A 19516-nucleotide genomic window follows, 5' to 3' on the forward strand; every position below is an offset into this window, starting at 1 on the left:
AAAATTTTGGATGCATCTTCCATTTAAAATTGTGTGTTTTATGTTCATGGAAGTAAATGTTGTCTTTTCTATTGAGGTCATTCGATAACATTGACATTAAAGCCATACTGCGTAACATTCCAGGTTATGTTATGTAACAAGAATTTTCCAGCCACAAGATGCTGATTAACAAACATTTAGCAACAACACCAACATTGATCCTAATTTTACCAGTGGGTTATCAAAATAAAGATGACCTAATGTACCATGAGTCTGTAATAAAGGTTATCCATCTATTCGATTCATTGTTTGGCCAAACAGAAGTAAGTCTTAATAGAGACAAGATGGTAAATCAGTTATAAGTCAGGTCTGAGGAGAGGTGAGCCCGCTAAAAGGAAGATATTTTTAGGTTTTTTCACCAGCAAAAACACCCATAACAATATTAATGATCATGATTTTATTCTATTTCTCGGGTGAAATTAATTATATACGTAAGTCAAAAATGAGATGCAAAAAACAACAAGAAAAGACAGCATATCGGCTATATGCTATCTACAAAGAAAATGGCACCTTAAAAGTAAAAAAATAAAAATTTTAGTAAACACAAAGCCTTTCACTTTTCTCCCTCCATGTGACAGTGTCTGGGTTGTCATTGTGTTTTAAAGATTATTTTTCTTCTTCTTTTTTTTTTTTTTTTTTTTTTTTTTTTTTTACAGATGGCAAAATTGGACAACAGATGCAGATCTAACCTCAGGCAGCTAGAATATAGAATCACATCATCTAGCCAATGGAGTAAAATGATTCCCCCCAAAGTCTCAAAGCAAACCCATCCACCTTTTGATTTGTGGATTTTAAAAGTTTCTTGAAGCTCAACTTAGTTCATTCGGGGTGTCATGAACAGTCTGCAATTTTCAATTGAACTGTGAAATCTCTGGAATGGTCTACCACGCATCACTGCATACAACTTAAACACCCTGTCAGTATTAAGGAATTGCAAGATATTTTATACTATATGCCACATACATTAAGTTAAATGGGCAGTGTGAACTTTCTCAAGACAAATGGGACAGAATCTCTTTAGGCCTTCTTCAATATATATATATATATATATATATATATATATATATATATATATATATACGCACACGCACACGCACACGCACACACACAATCCGGTGTCCGGCCAAATAAACCAATAAATTAATAATCTGGTCCACATATGTAAATGGCCAAGAGCAATCACCATCAATTCCAACTTTGGCCAATATACAATTTACACAGTGAACAATTACTTTCAATCTATTTGACTTAAGTCTTAAGTCTTGATAGTGTTGATAGAGTCGCAGTGTTTACCTACAGTATCTTAGAAGGCAACTAACGTCAACATTCTTTCCCTGCAACAAGTGCACCGTCTAGTGGTGGTAAGTGAGAATACACAAAAGAGACGGCGGTTTGTAAATAAAAGAATTAGCCTATATTATTATTATTATTATTATTATTATTATTATTATTATTATTATTATTATTATTATTATTATTATTATTATTATTATTATTATTATTATTATTATTATTATTATTATTATTATTATTATTATTATTATTCACTAACTATTAATTTGTGTGGTGTAAATAAACGTATTGATTTATCAGGCATATATCCATAGTGTTTGGCATGGAAAGCTACCGTATAAAAACAGAGCCCAGTGTTTATATCATGTTCATATTTCGGTGTCCTGAAAACGACAGGTGAACTTCCCTGTGCCACAATTATCACAGTAAGCTTGGCTACTTGATTATTAATTTGTGGTTTATTGAATATTTGCCCCTTATTTTACAATACAATTACTATTACAACTTCTTGACTAACATAACTGGGACAATTGTAACATGGCCGCCTCATTTGCCATGGTAACTGCTGAAATATTTTTCTGGAGTTTTATTATAGCATTTGGCCCCGCCCCTTTTACCGCCTCACCAGTGTTGTCCAATAATAATCTTTCACTGTGGTCCGCTGCGAAATAACAAGGAAATAGGGTCTGTTGCCTTGCTATGGCCATTTCGAAAATATATAATTTATATAATCGTATTAGCAGCTTTGCAACATTTAGTCTTATTGATATCCTTAGTATATTTAATTTGTTTTATAATAAAAGTCTGAAGAAATCCTCACGCTGAACGGAGACGACCGCTAAAGCTAACGTAAAATTAGCATTGACACTAGCGTTAGCAAAATAATGTCTTAACAATGGACTTTAACGTTAACTATGGATATCAACGTCAACCGTTCCGTATAAAACAGTCATTTCAAGACACTCCATCTGTCTCGGCATATGCACGTGCCAATGTACTTCTGTGAGGGTCATCTTTATGGTTGTAAGTTGTTGGTTCTCAATTCTCAAAGCTAACAGTCAGAAGTAACTGTTAGAGATGGCTGTGGTGATTACACTTAGCTCAGACTCCGAGGGTGAATCTGAGGTGGAGATCGTGGGGTGCTACTCGAACAAGAATGAGACGTTGCCACTGTCGTCGGTGCGAGTGGAGGTCAATGCCCTAAAGATCACAACGCCCGTGGTATGTTTCGAATCAAAACAAAACACATCACATTTTGCTCCATACAACAAACAATCAACTGTAGCTCTTTAATTGATTTAACGCTACCTTTTCGTGGTAAGAATATTCCGTTTGCATGTTTAATATGTATGTAAGAGTAGTTAGTAGTTAGTATTAAGACTGTAGTTACACACTTGTACATAGCTAACATTATGTGTAAATAATGTCGGTTGTTTAGGATAATGATCATATGATGCACTGCCTAGAGCAAGATAAGATAGAACTTTACTGATATCACAATAGAGAAATTCCCTTGTTTACATCAGCTGTCAAGAACACTCAGGGGGTGCAAATAGTCAGAAAAATGTGCAATCAAAGAAAAACTGGGTGGTCACATGGGTTCATGAGAGGGTCGGTCTCTCTATCTGTAAGCACAGGGGAAGAAAGAGTGGGAACGCACAACAAAATTTATATCAGAGCAGTGCATTTGTTGAGGAAAATCTTTAAAAAAAAAAAAAAGTAGCATCACACCTTAAAGTAGCCGATGTATATTTATTAATCAAAGATTACATAACAGAACATCATCATAACATATTACTGACATTTTAAGTTCAGTTTAAACAAAGCTACCCAGTGTAACTTGCACCTACTGAAAATTTGTCCAGTCTGTTTTGAAACTAGATCTCTTAATGTGTCTCGTGTCTTTTCCGCAGCCTTGCATTGACCTCACAAGTAGAAGATCAGCACATGCCAAACTAAACACCTTTTCACTTGATCCTGCACCCGTAGCAGTGGTGGACTTGACTGAAGATAACAATCATTTTTTGGGGGATAATAATTTACTGTCAGACAGTCAGACAGTTGAACTGGTTGCAGACTCACACCATCCGTCGACAAAGGATGATTTTAAGGCAAAAGAAAAATCTGCAAGAAATTCAAGAAAAAAATGTAAAGACACCATGTCTTGTGCAGGAAGAAGAATTTTAAGATCCCCAAAACCTCTTCTCATCAAAACATCATCTTGTCATCGGTCAACATCAGTAAAGTTAAAGAGACTTCCCATTCTTGAAAATCATCTTAAAGAACTTTTAGCATTAGATAGAGTATGTGTGATAAAAACTGGTGAGACAATGTCTTTACATTTTAAACAAAAACACAAGGAAGGAAGAGATTGCCTAGACTTGTTTAATTCAACCACACTTAAATGCATCAAGCCCTTTGACACACAGGAGGAATCTTGCCAAGGGAAAGCTACTGGATCACGCAAAGAATCTCCTCTGACTCACTGTAGCCAGGCTGACAGTTTTCATTTGGAGCATCAAATTTCTCGCCCGACTTTCACACAGGATACTGGTGATCTTTCAACTGTTCCCTCTCCTGCATGTGCTTCCTCATCAGGCAAAGCACAAAGTCTATTTTCAAAAGAACTTCGGTCCGTCAGCCCTTCCCTCCCTATAGGAACTTCAACAGTCCAACCTCCACTCAGTGCATCCAGAAACGGCTCTCCTGCCCACCCCACTACCTTTCTCTGTGAGGATGTTAACTCCCTCCCCCAAACAATTCCTATATGTGAAAGCTTAAAAGTTACAGAATTACCTGAACCTCCTTGTGGTGAAAGGACTTTTGACAAGGCCTCCAGGAGCTGTAGTCAGACCCCTGAATCTTCTCCATCAGCGTGTAAAACGATAAACTTGGACAAAGAGCCTTTTACTTGTGAAGACGATTTCGGAGTCGATAGTCTACTGTCATTTAGTTGGGATGAAAGCGGAGAGGAGGAGATAGAGGACTCTGAATTGTACTGTACATCACCCACACAAGATGATAAATATTATGTATGCCCTGCTGTTGTCAAAAATCTATTACATAGAAGAGCTGATCTTCTGGTAAGAAATACAACTTATCTTAATTTCCCTGGACCTGTTTTAGCTGAACATTGATTTACCATATGTCTATTCATAAGGTTGATGAAGAAGACTGTATCCGAAAGCCACAGTTGCTGTGTCGCCAGAGCCTCAGCATGGTATACAGTACCATAGAAGAAAGTTACCAAGACGGAACTCTGGAGCTTCTGTCAGACCTGATGCTGCCCGGTTACTACCCTCCCAAAGACATCACCTCACACCTTCTGTGGGGCATCCTGCTTAACCCACAGTCTCCACATCATAATTGTGTGCAAGCTTTTGATCTTCTAATGAGAACTCAACGGTTAGACCACAAGCGCTAAAATCTTTTGTTTGTTTTATACATTATTTATGTATTTGATTTTTTTTTTTTAGGTATCACAATGCCGATAAATGGTCTGCTCCTTGGGACTGGGAAATGTTAAGCAATGTCGTAGAAAAGCAGGTACTGTGGTGCAGCCCCTTCACAAAGCAACTCTTTTGTCTTTTACATGAACCTATTGTATGTGAAATTATGTTTTCTATTCCTTTCTCCTGCTCAAAGGAACACCGGCCTGAAACTGTGCGCATGTTCCTAGAGTATGTGGTGCAGACCTTGGAAGATGACTTCAAATCCAAACAAACCACATCTGCTCTATATCAGTCACTTGCCAAAGCTGTATTGTCATTTGATCATCAGTTTTCTCATATTAGGTAATCTGTTTCCAAGTAGTCTGATACATGATGGTATTGGTCTTTCCTGTTATGACCCATGGTGTTGATACCTTATTCTGTTTTAGGGATGTATGTAAGTGGTTGTTTTCTGCCATTGTGAAATCAACTGATTGTAATGAGATGGGAGGAGAACACACCAGGTAACACGATTTGGCATTTTCTTTTATACTACAATTGTATTGTGCTTGATTTGCTTTACTCCCTCTCTACTGCAGAATTGTGGCCATCTTCCAGAGGATGCTGTCTTTAGCTTTAGAGGTGGATTGCTCTCCTGCTATAGGCTCTAATAAGCTTTCTCAGGAGCTTTTTCACATGCTTATCAGCAGTGTACCACCACGGCCTCAAAGGTGTGTAAAAAAAAACTATGTATTTTTGCACTAATATAACAATAATAAATCGATTTTGCACTCAAAGGACACACTATATTGTTTTAAGCCTGAAGTCTATTATTGTTACTGAATTTCTTGGGTTTTAATGGAATTATCTGTCCTTGGCCTGCAGAATGCTGCTGCTGGAGAGCCTGCAGAGCAAGCTGCTTATGTGTAAGCTGTTGGAACATCTGCTGGACTATTCCTGCCCAGTCAAAACCTCTGTGCCCATGTCACTGAGTCTTCTACTCCACTTCCTTAAAAACTGCACCTTATCACCTGATCCTAAAGTATATCATACACCTGTATTGTAGCTGTTATCTATCTGAAGCCTAGCTGAAAGAGACCATAGTTCCTAAATGGTTGTGTTTTCTTAGGATGGCACTGAAAAATGGCGGAGATGGGAAGAATTGGTCTGTCTTCTTTGGATGTTGTTGCTCAGCTACAACAATGCAATGAAAGGTATTAGTGCTCCTCCCATTAACAACTCCATGCATCACATGTTACCTTTATAATCTTTGGGTAAAAAACTGAAGGAAAAAAAACATTTCTTAAAGTAACAAATGAAACAGAGTTTTATCTAGGGCTTTAAAATACATTGCAAAACATGCAATATCTGCATGGCAAGAATCTACAATACATCGCAAGATGAAGTCTTACCTGAGTCTTATCTGACTGAGACACTTATCCTGTAACTAAAACAATGCATGGAACTAAAAATGTTTAGGTTAAGTTTTAGTTTTATTGATTTAAGTTTATTTCAGCCTTGTATTGGTGCTGATTTTGTGTTTTGGAAGTCTTGTTTTGACACAATATACTGAAAAACAAATCATTTACAATTTGTGTTAAAAGTGAATGGAACATGCCGTGTTGAAATGGTTCAGAAAAAATTGCATTAACATTAATATCGCTGCATTGCCCACAAGCCTTTTTCAATATCGTGCAGCCCTAGTTTTATGTTAAAACTTGGATGACTGAGAACTCACACTGAAATATTTACATTATAATTTTTTTTCCCTCTTTCTTTCTTCCCCTAATTTTTAGGATATCTTTGTGGCTCTAAGACAGAAAAAAGAGACATAGTTGGCCCCTCAGTTTACAAGCCTGAAGACAAGCTGTCCAAATGTTTGGTTCGTGAAGCAGTAGAAGCCTTCCTGTCCAGGTCACAGGACGACGTTGGTGAAGCACTGCCTCTCCACGTTGAGGAGTCACTCACCTATTTACAAGATCACCTGTTGGATGTGTGTCAGTGTTAAAGCCATGAACTATATCTGTATGACTGTGTGTATATATTTGTATGTATAGCAATACAAGATTTTAAAAGCATTTTATTTAAAAGATGTCTGATTGTAATTTTAAAATGCATTGTTGACTCACAAAAGGTGTTATGTTGTGTCTTTCTTTTGGCACACTTTGCCCATATTAAATGTTTTTTTGTTATTTTTTTTCAGAATTATTAAGATGTGATTCTGTGTATTTTCTCATCCAAAACATACTGTACACTTGTTTTTTTTGTCATAAGTGGCAACATTTGATTGATCGTTTATATGCACAGATTTATCACTGCGTGTTGCCCATTTCTGGCAACGTTTTGCTGAACTAAATGACTTGCAACAGTGTTTCTTGTGCCTCGTCGAAGTTATTTTCATTTCTACTGAATTGTTGGCCAGGCTCAACAGCTGGTTGGCTCGTCTGCACTGTGGCCAATAGGAAGAAGCGCAGTTATCGGCAGAGAGAAAAAAAAGCCCTGACAGTCGCCATGATACAGCAGCGGAAACGGGGGTGAAGTAGCTAGAAAACAAAAGAGAACACGCAGTCGTCCTCGTTATTTGGTATGCTCTTGAAGGTAAAGCAGAAGTCCTCCTTTAAAAACGTGAACATTTTCCATGTGTTTAACCGTGCGTTGACCGCCCTGTCCTATTGACGGTACATATCTTGCCACAGAGCGCAGCTAAACAGAAAATAGCAGCACAGAATTATTCGGATCGTTCAGCTAACATGCTAACACAAGCTAGGCTAATTGCCCACGGTTTGTACCAAAGGCATCGTGAAGCCTCATGGGCACCCCTGTTCACTGTTTAAGATAACCTTATCAATTTACCTGTGTTTTATGAGGCGTTTTCGAGGGCTAACCGATGCGATACTTCGTGGCCTAGCTAGTGTTAATGCGCATGCTAGTGTTCCGCTATTATGTAAACAACAAATGCTCAAAATCCCACAGTTTCTCTCAGGAAGTGGCACGTAATGTATTGTATTATCTATAAAAGTCGGATGCTTTTGGTGTAGCCCTGTGTATACTTCCAATTTGTCGATATTCAATAAGGTCGTGCAATGTTGATGTGTAACGTTGCTTTGATGGCTAACCTGTCTATTTAGGTTAAGCTAGGCTAATCAGTTCGCCCAATTTCTTGTGTTGTTGCTTACAGCATCGTGGCACTGGAAGTAACACAAGTAAATAATGTATGCTTTGACTTTTGATCAGTTTATGTGCTGAAAGCCATACATACAATATTCCGTTGTCTCACAATACAGTTGGCACACATGCTACATGGATTTTTGTAGCTTTTGTTTAACGTTATGTAAAAGTATATTCTCAATCGCTTAATGAGGCGTTGCACCAATTAGCAGAGGCTAACTATATTTTACTCTAATGTTCCCGGGGTTATATGGGAAAGTCTCACATGGATAATTATAGCACACATTGTTAATGGGAAAAGTATTGTCAAACTATTTTCAGTTGAAAACTGCAGGTAGAAGCTACAAAACCAGCTTTTTTTGTTTTAAATGTGTTCAAGTTAACTCTCGTCCCACTGCCTGTGATCAATGCAGTGATTCCTGATCAATTATTGCGTTGACTACTGACTACTATTTCTTTAGTGTTATAGGAATGCCCAAGGAAAAATATGACCCGCCGGATCCAAGGCGGATGTACACAATTATGTCCAGCGAGGAGGCAGCCAACGGGAAGAAGTCTTACTGGGCTGAGCTGGAAATTAGTGGTGAGATGCTTTGTGTTTAATCAGTGTGATTCTTTTACACCTGGCCCTGGGCTCAGAAGCTCAGTGCTATGATGTACTGTACAGCTGGGTTATATATCTGATCCTGTTACAATTAGTTTTTTTTGGTAATACTCATATTGTGATTGAGTGTTTTTTCTGTTTAATGCAGCTTTATATCTTGTAAGTGAGTGAAAGTGGGATTTAAGCAACCATAGTGACTTTCAGAAGAAGCAGATGACTTTAGCTGCCTCCAAAAGGCAATATCCACATGATGTGTGAACATGTGATGATCTAAGCTTAAGAAATTGTTATGTTTTCGTCATCTCGCCCACCTCAAACTCATACTGCATGAGGGTCTTTCCTCTCTGCATCAAGTTAAACTGCAAACATGTTAAATAATGTAACTTTTGTCGACAACTTAATTTATTGATATTGATTGTGGGTCTTTTAGTTGTATAGATTCTTTTGTCATCTCAAGATTTCAAACATTTATTTTTGTCTTAAGGTTTAAAAGCTTTAAGATTTTATTCAGTTTAAGAGGCTAAGAACTGTTAGTGACTTGTTGATTTGCTGCATCTCTGTCTCTGTGAGTGCAGGTCGAGTGAGGAGTCTCAGCACAGCTCTGTGGTCTCTTACCCATCTCACTGCCCTGCACCTCAGTGACAACTCACTGTCACGCATCCCGCCAGACATTGCCAAACTACACAACCTGGTGTACCTGGATCTCTCATCCAATAAGATCAGGAGCCTGCCGGCAGAGCTCGGCAACATGGTGTCTCTCAGGTGGATTTTGAACTTTCAGCTGTAGATTTTACTCTGCTCTTTACAGTCAACCACTGGTCCTTCAGAGACGTATAACAACTGTCTTTTTCCTACAGGGAACTGCTTTTAAATAACAACCAGTTGCGAGTTCTACCATTTGAATTGGGGAAACTATTTCAGTTACAAACACTGGGGTTGAAAGGTAACTTTCCTGGAATCTATTCCTGTTAGTGATGGTTGTCCTTTGTATTTGAAACTAATATCTCTTGTTTTTGTTAGGAAACCCACTTGCACAAGAAATTATGAGCCTCTACCAGGAGCCTGATGGCACACGGAGACTGCTCAACTACTTGTTAGACAATCTGGCAGGGGCTATCAAGCGCAGTGAGTTACTTCTGCTTAGTCCTTAATAACCTCAAATTATTCTTGATAATGTGAAGTGTTTGTGCCGTCTCTTTAGTACCAACAGAGCAGCCCCCGGCTCGGTCGTGGATTTCACTTCAGGAGCCTGACCGGACACGACCATCTGGTAAAAGACATTTTAGGTTAAATATTAGTTGGTAATTCATGGTAAACCTAATATAAATTGTATTTTGTCCTTTACCAGCACTATTCTCAGTTATGTGCTACAATGTGCTGTGTGATAAGTATGCCACTCGTCAGCTATACGGCTACTGTCCTTCTTGGGCTCTAAACTGGGAATACCGAAAGAAGTCCATCATGCAGGAGATCATGGGCTGCAATGCAGACATTATCAGTTTGCAGGTAAGGTTCAACATTGTTTACACACAATTATGCAGCAAGAAGATTAGTTATTAAGCATAATGTATCAAATCATATAATATTTAATCAGTTATACTGCATTTGCTTATATTTAGGTGTTTTGTTTTATGTTTGTTGTTGACATCCTTGTGTCCCTGAGGAGGGCACTGTATTGTACATTTTCCACACCACACAGTATGTTGCTGCTTGCTACACATATGACATAAAATCCTGCCAAATGGGCAACACGGTGGCGCAGCGGTTAGCGCTCACGCCTCACGGCAAGAAGGTCCCAGGTTCGATTACCACGTGGACGGGCCTTTCTGTGTGGAGTTTGCATGTTCTCCCCGTGTCTGCGTAGGTTTCCCCTACCACTAAAAACTTGTACAATAGATTCCCCTCTGGGGCCAGGACCCCCCTGAAAAAGAGATTCTTAATCTCAGTGGGACTATCCTGGTTAAATAAAGGTCAATAAAATAAAAAATGGCTGTACAGCTCAGATTTAGAAACCAGATAATCCACTGTGATGATGACCCATATAGACTTTGCTGACAAGTGTATTTTATTTTGGCAAGCAAGTGTTCGTGCTTACATGCCAAAGTGATTGTTAGGGCTGCTCAATTATTAAAAAAAATATAATCACGATTATTTTAGTCATAATTGAAATCACGATTATTAAAAAAAAGTATCTTTATTTTAATTATTAATGAATCAAAAAAACTCTGCTGAGTATTGTCTGTTTTCTGAAAAGTACAAATGATTTCAAGTATGCCTTGATTGAGTAATATGAATAATAATAATAATTAAAAATATATATATATCAATAGTAATTGAATTTCGATTAATTGCACAGCCCTGTTCTCTGTATTAACATTTACGTCCTGGATTACATAAATGGTGTGGCAATTTGTAAATCCTTTTGCCTCCATGTTTTCTGCATCATTTGTATCTTCTAAGATCTAGCTGTTGTAGGTGGAGGTTTGTGACTGACTCTGAATTGCAGGAAGTTGAAACCGAGCAGTACTACAACTTCTTTTTGCCGGAGCTGAAGGAGCAGGGCTACGACGGCTTCTTCAGTCCGAAGTCTCGAGCCAGGACAATGTCAGAGTCTGACCGGAAACATGTGGATGGGTGTGCAATCTTCTACAAGACGGAAAAGTATGTACCAGATATTTGAGACGCACCCGCATACACGATACAGGCAATGGTCAAACCCATAAAAATGAGATTAAAGAAAACCAAGTTTGTAGTTAAACTTCCATTTGCTTTAGTTACGGACATATTTACTCACAATTAAGAGTAACCAAACGTTTTACTCAAGAGCACTGTCACTTCAAAGTAACATGCTGTGGTATACAGTCAGCCTCTGGTTTATTGACCATTCAAAGTTAAAAGCTCTTGACCTTGTGTTGTATTCCGAATCCAGCTCAAATGGTAAATCTTCCTGGATCAACAGTAGTAATTGCCTGATTAAAAGCCACTACACACTTATTGGTAAACTCTTGAAGCAGAGACGAGACAAGAGCTGCAGCAGAGGCAGAGAAGGCATCTGGACAGAACTCCACATGTATGAAACTTGCTTTAAATTTGTAGCTTCTGCTGCCTCTTAGCCAGAGCGCGCTTTTCTGCCAACTGGAGCATCCTCCCCATCGCTGCATTTTAGTGCACTGACTATATCACAAACACACTAAGAAACTTGTGCAATATATTGGCACTATGCAATATAAAATCAATATATTCACTGAGTTGGTGGAGCGTTTAAAGTGATGGTCTGTAAGTCTAAATGTTTTGCCAATGTTATAGATTGCAGACAGTATAATTGACGTATTAAATGATAATGTTTTTTTCCAAAGCCTTCTGAAAAGTCCCTAGGGACTTTTCAGAATCCCTTATCAGACTTTAAGGGACTTTTCAGAATCCCTTATCAGAATCCCGGGCTATCACTTTGACCAATTAGACTAGATTTCATGTGAACTGGCCTGTCCGATCCCATCAGGAAGGAACTTGATTAATTTCAAAGTTTACTCTCACTCTCTCCTCACTTTGCAGTTTTTTAAACTGTCACTTTAAACTTTCATGGTGTAATATGTTATGTCTTGTATATAAAGATCAATAAGCCTATATTATATCGACTGAGCCCTAGATTTTAATTAAAAAATGTCAATGTCAATTTTATTTATAAAGCACTTTTAAAAACAACCATAGTCGACCAAAGTGCTGTACAAGAACAGTAACAATATGTACAATAAACACAATAAAACTTGAACACAGGTAATATATAAAGGCACAAACTGTGTCTGGTCTACATAGAACCGAAGGCCAAAGCAAAAAGATGAGTTTTTAAGAAAAAAAAAGATACTATGATTTATTTTCTTATTGATTGATTCCCTATTTTTCATTACATTTTTTAGTTCCACCCTATTCTATATGTTAAGAAAGCAAATAATGAACTATTTGATCATCACTGTTCTTCTCAGGTTCAGTGCAGTGCAGAAACACACAGTGGAGTTCAACCAGCTGGCCATGGCTAACTCCGAGGGCTCTGAGGCCATGCTGAACAGAGTCATGACCAAGGATAATATTGGAGTGGCTGTGCTGCTCGAGGTCCGCAAAGAAATGATGGAGGTCTCCTGTAAGTAACGCACTCTCGTACATAGTCTGACAAAAGCTGAAAAGGAAACATAAACAACCTCCTGCTTGTTTTTATTTTAGCTGGAAAATCGCTCCATGGCATGGAGAAGCAGCTGCTGCTGGTGGCCAACGCTCACATGCACTGGGATCCTGAGTATTCGGACGTGAAACTGGTCCAGACCATGATGTTTTTATCGGAGGTGAAGAACATTGTGGACAAAGCCACACGCAGCCTCAAGTTGTCATCCGTCTCTGGAGAAACCAATGCCATTCCTCTGGTGCTGTGCGCTGACCTCAACTCCCTCCCAGACTCTGGTAAGTCACAAGGACTGGCAAGAGTTGCTGACTCAAAATGCTCTGGTCCTGGATCGGATTGAAAAGATATTTGCTTTGATCAGAACTTTCAATCCTAAACGTTTCCTTCGGCTATATAAATGATTTAAAATTAACGTGTTAAATCATATGATATATCATAAAAGAAAATACTTTAATCATGGATGTCCACAATTCAACCAAATTCAAAACCTATGACCTTACTGACTTCTGTTTCCGGCACCATTCTAATGTCACGTGTTCAACTCCTTCAGTCCACTCGGACTGAAGCGTGCAGGAGACTAGGCGGTCCTCATGCGTCCACAGGATGCTGAGTGGAGCTGCCGGATAAATAATTCTATATGTGCCCTGATATAAGTTATCAAACATTTCACTAAACTATTGTGTTGAACACAGGAAGACACTTGGCTGTGTATAATTATCCACATGATAAAATGTTGTTTGTTCATGTGAAATTACGTGAGGGATTTGTACACATGTAATTTAATATGTAACACAATGCCTTTCCCTGATTTTAAACTCTCGCTTTTCATTCATAATTTGTGAAATAATCATTTGGCCAAGTTTGTCCTTAAAGCCTCACCGCAGAACATTTCACCCTGTAAACGGAATAAAATGCAAGCTTTTTTTTTTTAAATCCCTAAAAATCGAAACCAATGTGTTTGCTGTGAGCGACCCACCTCTCCTCAGATCCTCAGACCTGACTGTAACGTTACTGGGTTAGGTCATCCAAACCCGTTCTTTTATTTAATATAGTTCAAAATATCATGCAGTGTGCATTTAAAAGTTTGAAAAGGCTTTTTAATGCCGATATTCATAATAGAATTATTGCATTCAAATTAATTGTGATTCGATTAATCAGATTTTAAACCAATTAGCGGCATTACTATGAATCTGATCAAGTTGTAATGAAGGATATTTCATCTGATATTTGTTTTGTGACACTGTGAACACGTGTTAAAGCTAATATGAGTTGACAGGAAAGCTCCTGTAACATTTGTGCTGTTACTGAGTCCTGCTGTGACCCTCAGGTGTGGTGGAGTACCTGAGTGCTGGTGGAGTGGACTGCACTCACAAAGACTTCAAGGAGCTTCGTTATAGCGACAGTTTGACCAAATTTAACTGCAATGGCAAGAACAGCACGTCCAACGGCAGAATTACCCATGGCTTCAAGCTAAAGAGCGCCTATGAGAACGGCCTGATGCCTTACACAAACTACACCTTTGACTTTAAGGTGAGTCCTGAAGGAAAAGTTCAAACTTGAGGGGGTTATTGTTGCTCTGGGCTGATCTGCACCAGTGGGCTGTTACATAAAACTGACTAACTCCATAATCTCTGCTTATTTGGCCAAGTGTGGCTTATTCTGTTGTCATTTGGGGTTCATAAACCAGGCTCACTCAGTGTGGCTCAGTTACTATGGAAACTTGGGCAGAGAATTTAAAAGGGTCCAGACCAGGTTTAAGGCCCGGCTCAGTCAGGACACTTTATTAAGCGCTGCACTTTTATCACACTCTGAAGGGGGAAGAACACATTTATTTACAATGGCCCAAATATGTAATAATTATAACTAAAATATAGCCTAAACTGAGACAATGTTATTGTTCATGAAATATTTATATCATACACTTAAGTAAGAAATAATGACGACTAACTTTTTAAATTCTAAATAGCCAACATGATCATTTATATAATTTATAATAATCTTGTACTGAAATATTTTTTGTAAATAATTGTTTTTGTGAGATAAGTTCTTCTTTTTATCCGAAATATTCCCAAACATGAGCCCCTTTCAGAACTGAGTGCTGCAAACGACTCTTTACTCTATACTAGTGGCTCCCAAAGTGGAGATCAGGACCCCCACCGGGGTCGTGAGACGGTTTCCAAGATCTAATTATTAAAAATATGTGAAAACGTGAATACAATCACTATTGTTAACAGGTTTTAATTGAATGTTTTGACTCTTAAAATGAGTGTTAATGCAGCTGGTGTTGCACTGCAGGGGTCTCCATTTGTTTGCGTCAATATTTTGGGGGTGGTAATCTGAAAAGTCAGCCAGTCTGTCGTGATCTGTCAAGGTGTTTCTATGAGAGATTTAACTTGCTTCCCTCTCGTCCTCAGGGTGTCATTGACTACATTTTCTACTCCAAGCCTCACCTGAACGTCCTGGGGATTTTGGGCCCTCTGGACCCCCACTGGCTGGTTGAGAACAATGTCACCGGGTGCCCGCACCCACACATCCCCTCTGACCACTTCTCCCTGTTTGCCCAGCTGGAGCTGCTCCTGCCCAATGCGCCCCCACAGGTCAACGGGCTCCATCTGCCAGCGCGCAGGTAGTGAGTCCCTGCCACACCACCAGAGGGAGCTGCCACCAGAGCCGCTCTGTTTTTAATCTTCTCCCTCCCACTACCAGCTCTTTCCCCAGCCACTGGAGGGAAGACAAACAACCTGTAAAATATACGTACAGTGAGGTCTGGCCGACAGGGATTTCGTATAATGTTATAGATATTCTATATTTTTCTTTATCCTTTCTCCTGTTTTTTATTTTTAACTGCTCAATACACCAAGCGTTTGTATCAAGTTTTTGTTGCAAACCCCCTTTTTATTCTCAAATCCACAGCATTGTTTGTTGCTCTCTTTTAATTTAAATGGAGGGTAGCTCATTCAGTTTGTCACACAAGTATAGTGCAAGAGAAACCTTAACAAGCACCTAAAATCAACTATTCTGTATCAATCTCAAACCAGCAAAGGTGGTAGGCACCAGTTCCAGAGCTGCATCTTTGCGTTGCGCTCGGTGCGTGTCATCTGGCCGTTCAAGGGCTGTCTCAGCTTTGAGCTTTAGAGCAGCTCTCCTCGAGGAAGATGGAGGCCATTTTTTCTGCTGTCATTCTGTGGTGCTTCGGTCTCCTTTGGTGCTACAAGAATTTACAACTGTCCGATTTCCCTTGTAGTGTTGTGGAAGGATGTTGTGACAGACTGGTTGCAGCTACCACCCTGTTTGCTAACTGTTTAGCCCCAACTTTTAGTTGACAAAAGTGCTAATGCTTTGGAGCTCACATGATCCATGTTTCTGTCACCTTTTAGACAAGGGGATCTAGGCTGAAGGAATGAGAGGTTGGAGGCGCTTTTCCCACAATCTTTTTTCCTTTTTATTGATTGCTTTTAGGCAGAGAGAGACAAATGGCTGATACACGGGCGTAAAACCAGCATTCCTCTCACTGTCCACTCCATTTATGTAAACTCACCCAGCTAATTCTTAGGCAGATTTGTAGCACTGCACTGTCTCCAAGGCCAGTAGTGACTTTCCCTAGCCATGAATCCCATACACAGAAGCAGTGGTTTTTCACACGTGTTTGTACAGAACAGAAATCTCGACTCAGTCTTTACATGATTGTATATGAACCACAAAAGACCTGTTTTCTGGCGTTTTTTGTACTAACAGTAAATTATGATCAGATTTGAAAAAAAAAAAGATTGTATTGTAAACTATGGCTAAATTTTTATCCAGTTAATGTTAAGATGAATTGATATTACCAGCTTGTACAAAAGACGTAAGAAAAGGTTGTTGGAGGCGTTCGCTGTCACTCCTTTGCACTCCCTTGAGATTAACTGTAATTGACGTATTTTATTTCGTTCTGCCCTTCTGCTGAGTTGATTTTTCAGCACATCGCTGCGATTGTAAATAGACAATGACTCAAGTTTGCCTGTTGCTTTTCGCCCATTAACAAAGCCATTGATCCACGCTGCTGCCATCAGTTTTTGACACACATGAATAGAGCGCAGTCCACCAGTGATTCCACATCTGTTGGTTTGTGTGGCTGTCTCTAAATCCCACTTGTACAAATGAACATCGTGCCTCACTGTAGCAGTTGTTGTTGTCTTGCACTATTTACACTTAACGAACGCCTCAACAACCTTTTCTCCTTTTATTTTTAAATACTGTTGACACATTTGAAGATTTTATGTCCTTTTTGTTTTTGTTAAGTTCCTTTTTTATGAGCTATGACAATGTCATGATGTGTATATTCCTCCTCATTAAGCTCTATAGTAATCAGGTATGCTTTTGCCCTTTGACCTTCTGTCGTTTCCCTAAAGGAACATGAGAGATAGTCTTATCTGAACCCACTGTTTTGGATTATTTTTGCACCCGTTTTGTATCTTGGCACAGCATTCTGTCCAGACCCTTAGCCCTTTAGCTCCTCTCTTGGCCATCTGTCCTAGACCAATGCCCCAGTCCTGCCCACCTGTAACCTCCTGACCTCAGTCTAACCTCCAGTGTATGACTTAAGCTGTGTCTTTTAATCCCTCAGCTCACCCTTGTATCCTATCCTGTCACTGCAGCTATAGTGCCATTGGTGGACCCTACCTCTGTATTGGAAAGGTGGAAGGCCCACATTGCTTTTAGAGAAACGAAGAGAAACGGGGCTGATCTCAGCTGTTGCTCTGAACAGACATGTCACATCTCAAAGCCGTGAGCCCAGTCTCACTGGAGATTATTCAGGCTTCATGTTAAAACATGGAGCCCACACTGAGCACTTAAGCTCAGCTGAGGCCCCTCTCTCCTTGTCTCGGCAGAAACATTGTTAATGTAATCCTAAACATTTTTAAAGCAAGAGGGAAGCAAGTAAATAGGAAGTATAAATTGACTCAGATCAAGTTTTGACCCATTTGTTTGCCCCTTCTTGGTTGTTTTTAAACATTTTTTTTCCAATGGAAACCAATGTGTCCAGTTTTTTTTTTCCTGAATGGCATTAGTATTGTAGTAGATTTAAAGGCTAGCTTTTTGTAAAGTGTGAATAAAAGATGTATCTCATGTTTCCTTTCTAAAATGATATTGAATTGTGTTGTTGATGTGTAAATCATGAAATCTATGATGGTGTTATGTTTGCTACTTTGTTTTTACTTTGACTCAATATTTTCCATAAACTGTTGTCCCATCACAAACCAAATCCTCTGTAGAAATCATGACATAATGGCTGAATGTTGTGGTGATGCTTTAGAGCGGACGATGGGGTGCTTGTAGGAGGATCTTCTCTGGTCTTGGTGTTGGTGACACTTGTAAGCACAGGGATATTCAGTCTTTTTGGTCGTATCTTTCAGCTTTATTTTTTTATGTTGGCGTGGCACAGGCCGGGGAGTGCTTGTGCCAGTAGTGTAGGGCAGTGGCACTGTCTCTAGTGGAGTAGAGATCAATTCTGGTGGTGTCAGTGTGTTGTCAGACCAAGCTAATGGTGTGCTGCTGGTCACTAGACTGGTCCTGTGATGATTATTAAGTTCTTAGTCTATCTCACTAGTTCTTGTGCATCACAGTGGTTTCTCTGTTACACTAGCTAGCTGCCATTATTGGTCACTGATTTTAATTTGATATAATTTCAGGTCGACCCCTATCTTTTCCCGTCACCCGCTCATTGTGCATCACGTAGGCTTTGACAGAAATCTGGCGATTCACGGCCGAGTTATGTCACCCGTAGGCTTCACCGAGTGGTCACATGTTGGCTCTGTACTTTTCCATTCTTGCATTGTTTCATAGTGTGCTTGTTAGGCATAAAAGGATTTCCCAGGCTGCATCTGTCTTGTTGTGGTGCACACCAAAGCTGCTTGTAGTGCATTTCACCCACCAACACGTGTCCATCTCATACCAATCCTAGTATTCATGAACTGTAGGGCTGTAAGGAAAGCATTGTCCTTTTCCTTAACTCACACATCCAAACCCATACTCTGACTGTTGTTGAACTTTGGCTCTCATTCCATAATTTTCCAAAAGAACTTGGCAATAATCCCCTCAACCATTCAAGCTCACTCATGATGGATTTTAAATATTTTACCTGAAATATGTAGCTCTTTTGTCTTACAAACTGTGCTTGCTTTTTAACTCTGCATCTTCAATCTTAACTCCGTTCTGTTGTTAACCCCCCGCCCCCTCTCCCCCCTCCCCAAACAACATCTAACACTTTGGTTCCATTCATCTTGTATATTTGCTCCATCCCTCCTTCTCCCCTGCCAATTTTTTAGTGGTAGTTGTTCAATGATCAGGATTGTCTATCTGTAGTCAAGCTGAGTACATATATTGATCTGTGTCACTGTGTTTTATGCACTGGACCAACTATTGTTTACCATTCATTAAATACCAGCAAAAAAGCGAATAATAATAATAATGACGAAACACTTGCACAATGATGTGGAATGTCCATTAACCCAGACGAGAAATCAAGGCAGCTCTTTTCAAATCAATACATTACTGTTTGCAAAAGAAACTGAATGGTAAACAATTCTTTTGTTGTACCCTTAGCCGTCCTCTTCACTCTCTTTGATAGTTTGGTTCTTTATTTTCTGTTGACTACAGGATCTGCTTGTTTTCCTTTACACCTACCTATGTATTTTCCTACTTCTGGTTGAAAATAAATTCTATATTATCTGTTTCAAGCGGTGTCACCTCTTATTCTTTTGTGTTTGGATACGTCTTACATGCTTTGGCTTTCCCTTCTACTGGAGCAAGAAGATGGGACAGTGGTGCAGT

At 39.3% G+C, this 19516-nt stretch overlaps 2 protein-coding genes across 3 annotated transcripts; both read left to right on the forward strand.

Annotated features, from left to right (window-relative positions):
* The first annotated feature begins 3318 nt into the window (after positions 1-3318).
* Positions 3319-6958, forward strand: simc1 (SUMO interacting motifs containing 1). The gene is made up of 9 exons (XM_079557496.1): positions 3319-4415; positions 4493-4737; positions 4809-4878; positions 4978-5126; positions 5213-5287; positions 5363-5494; positions 5649-5805; positions 5893-5977; positions 6560-6958. The coding sequence occupies exons 1-9, from the start codon at positions 3492-3494 to the stop codon at positions 6769-6771; spliced, it is 2049 nt and encodes a 682-aa protein (XP_079413622.1). The 5' UTR covers positions 3319-3491; the 3' UTR covers positions 6772-6958.
* A 252-nt stretch (positions 6959-7210) lies between these two features.
* Positions 7211-16471, forward strand: LOC306963214 (CCR4-NOT transcription complex subunit 6). Of its 2 annotated transcripts, none has more exons than XM_079556705.1 (12): positions 7211-7361; positions 8393-8514; positions 9111-9297; positions 9393-9478; positions 9556-9660; positions 9737-9805; positions 9884-10041; positions 11042-11196; positions 12516-12670; positions 12751-12984; positions 14034-14236; positions 15121-16471. In XM_079556705.1, exons 2-12 carry the CDS (start codon positions 8403-8405, stop codon positions 15334-15336), a joined length of 1680 nt encoding a protein of 559 aa, XP_079412831.1. In that variant the 5' UTR covers positions 7211-7361; positions 8393-8402; the 3' UTR covers positions 15337-16471. The 2 variants fall into 2 exon arrangements, with proteins under 2 accessions (XP_079412831.1, XP_079412832.1); XM_079556706.1 differs by having other exon boundaries at positions 7250-7361; positions 8401-8514.
* Positions 16472-19516: the final 3045 nt, after the last annotated feature.

This window comes from Gobius niger (assembly GCF_951799975.1).
Source record: "Gobius niger genome assembly, chromosome: 5".
Taxonomy (NCBI): domain Eukaryota; kingdom Metazoa; phylum Chordata; class Actinopteri; order Gobiiformes; family Gobiidae; genus Gobius; species Gobius niger.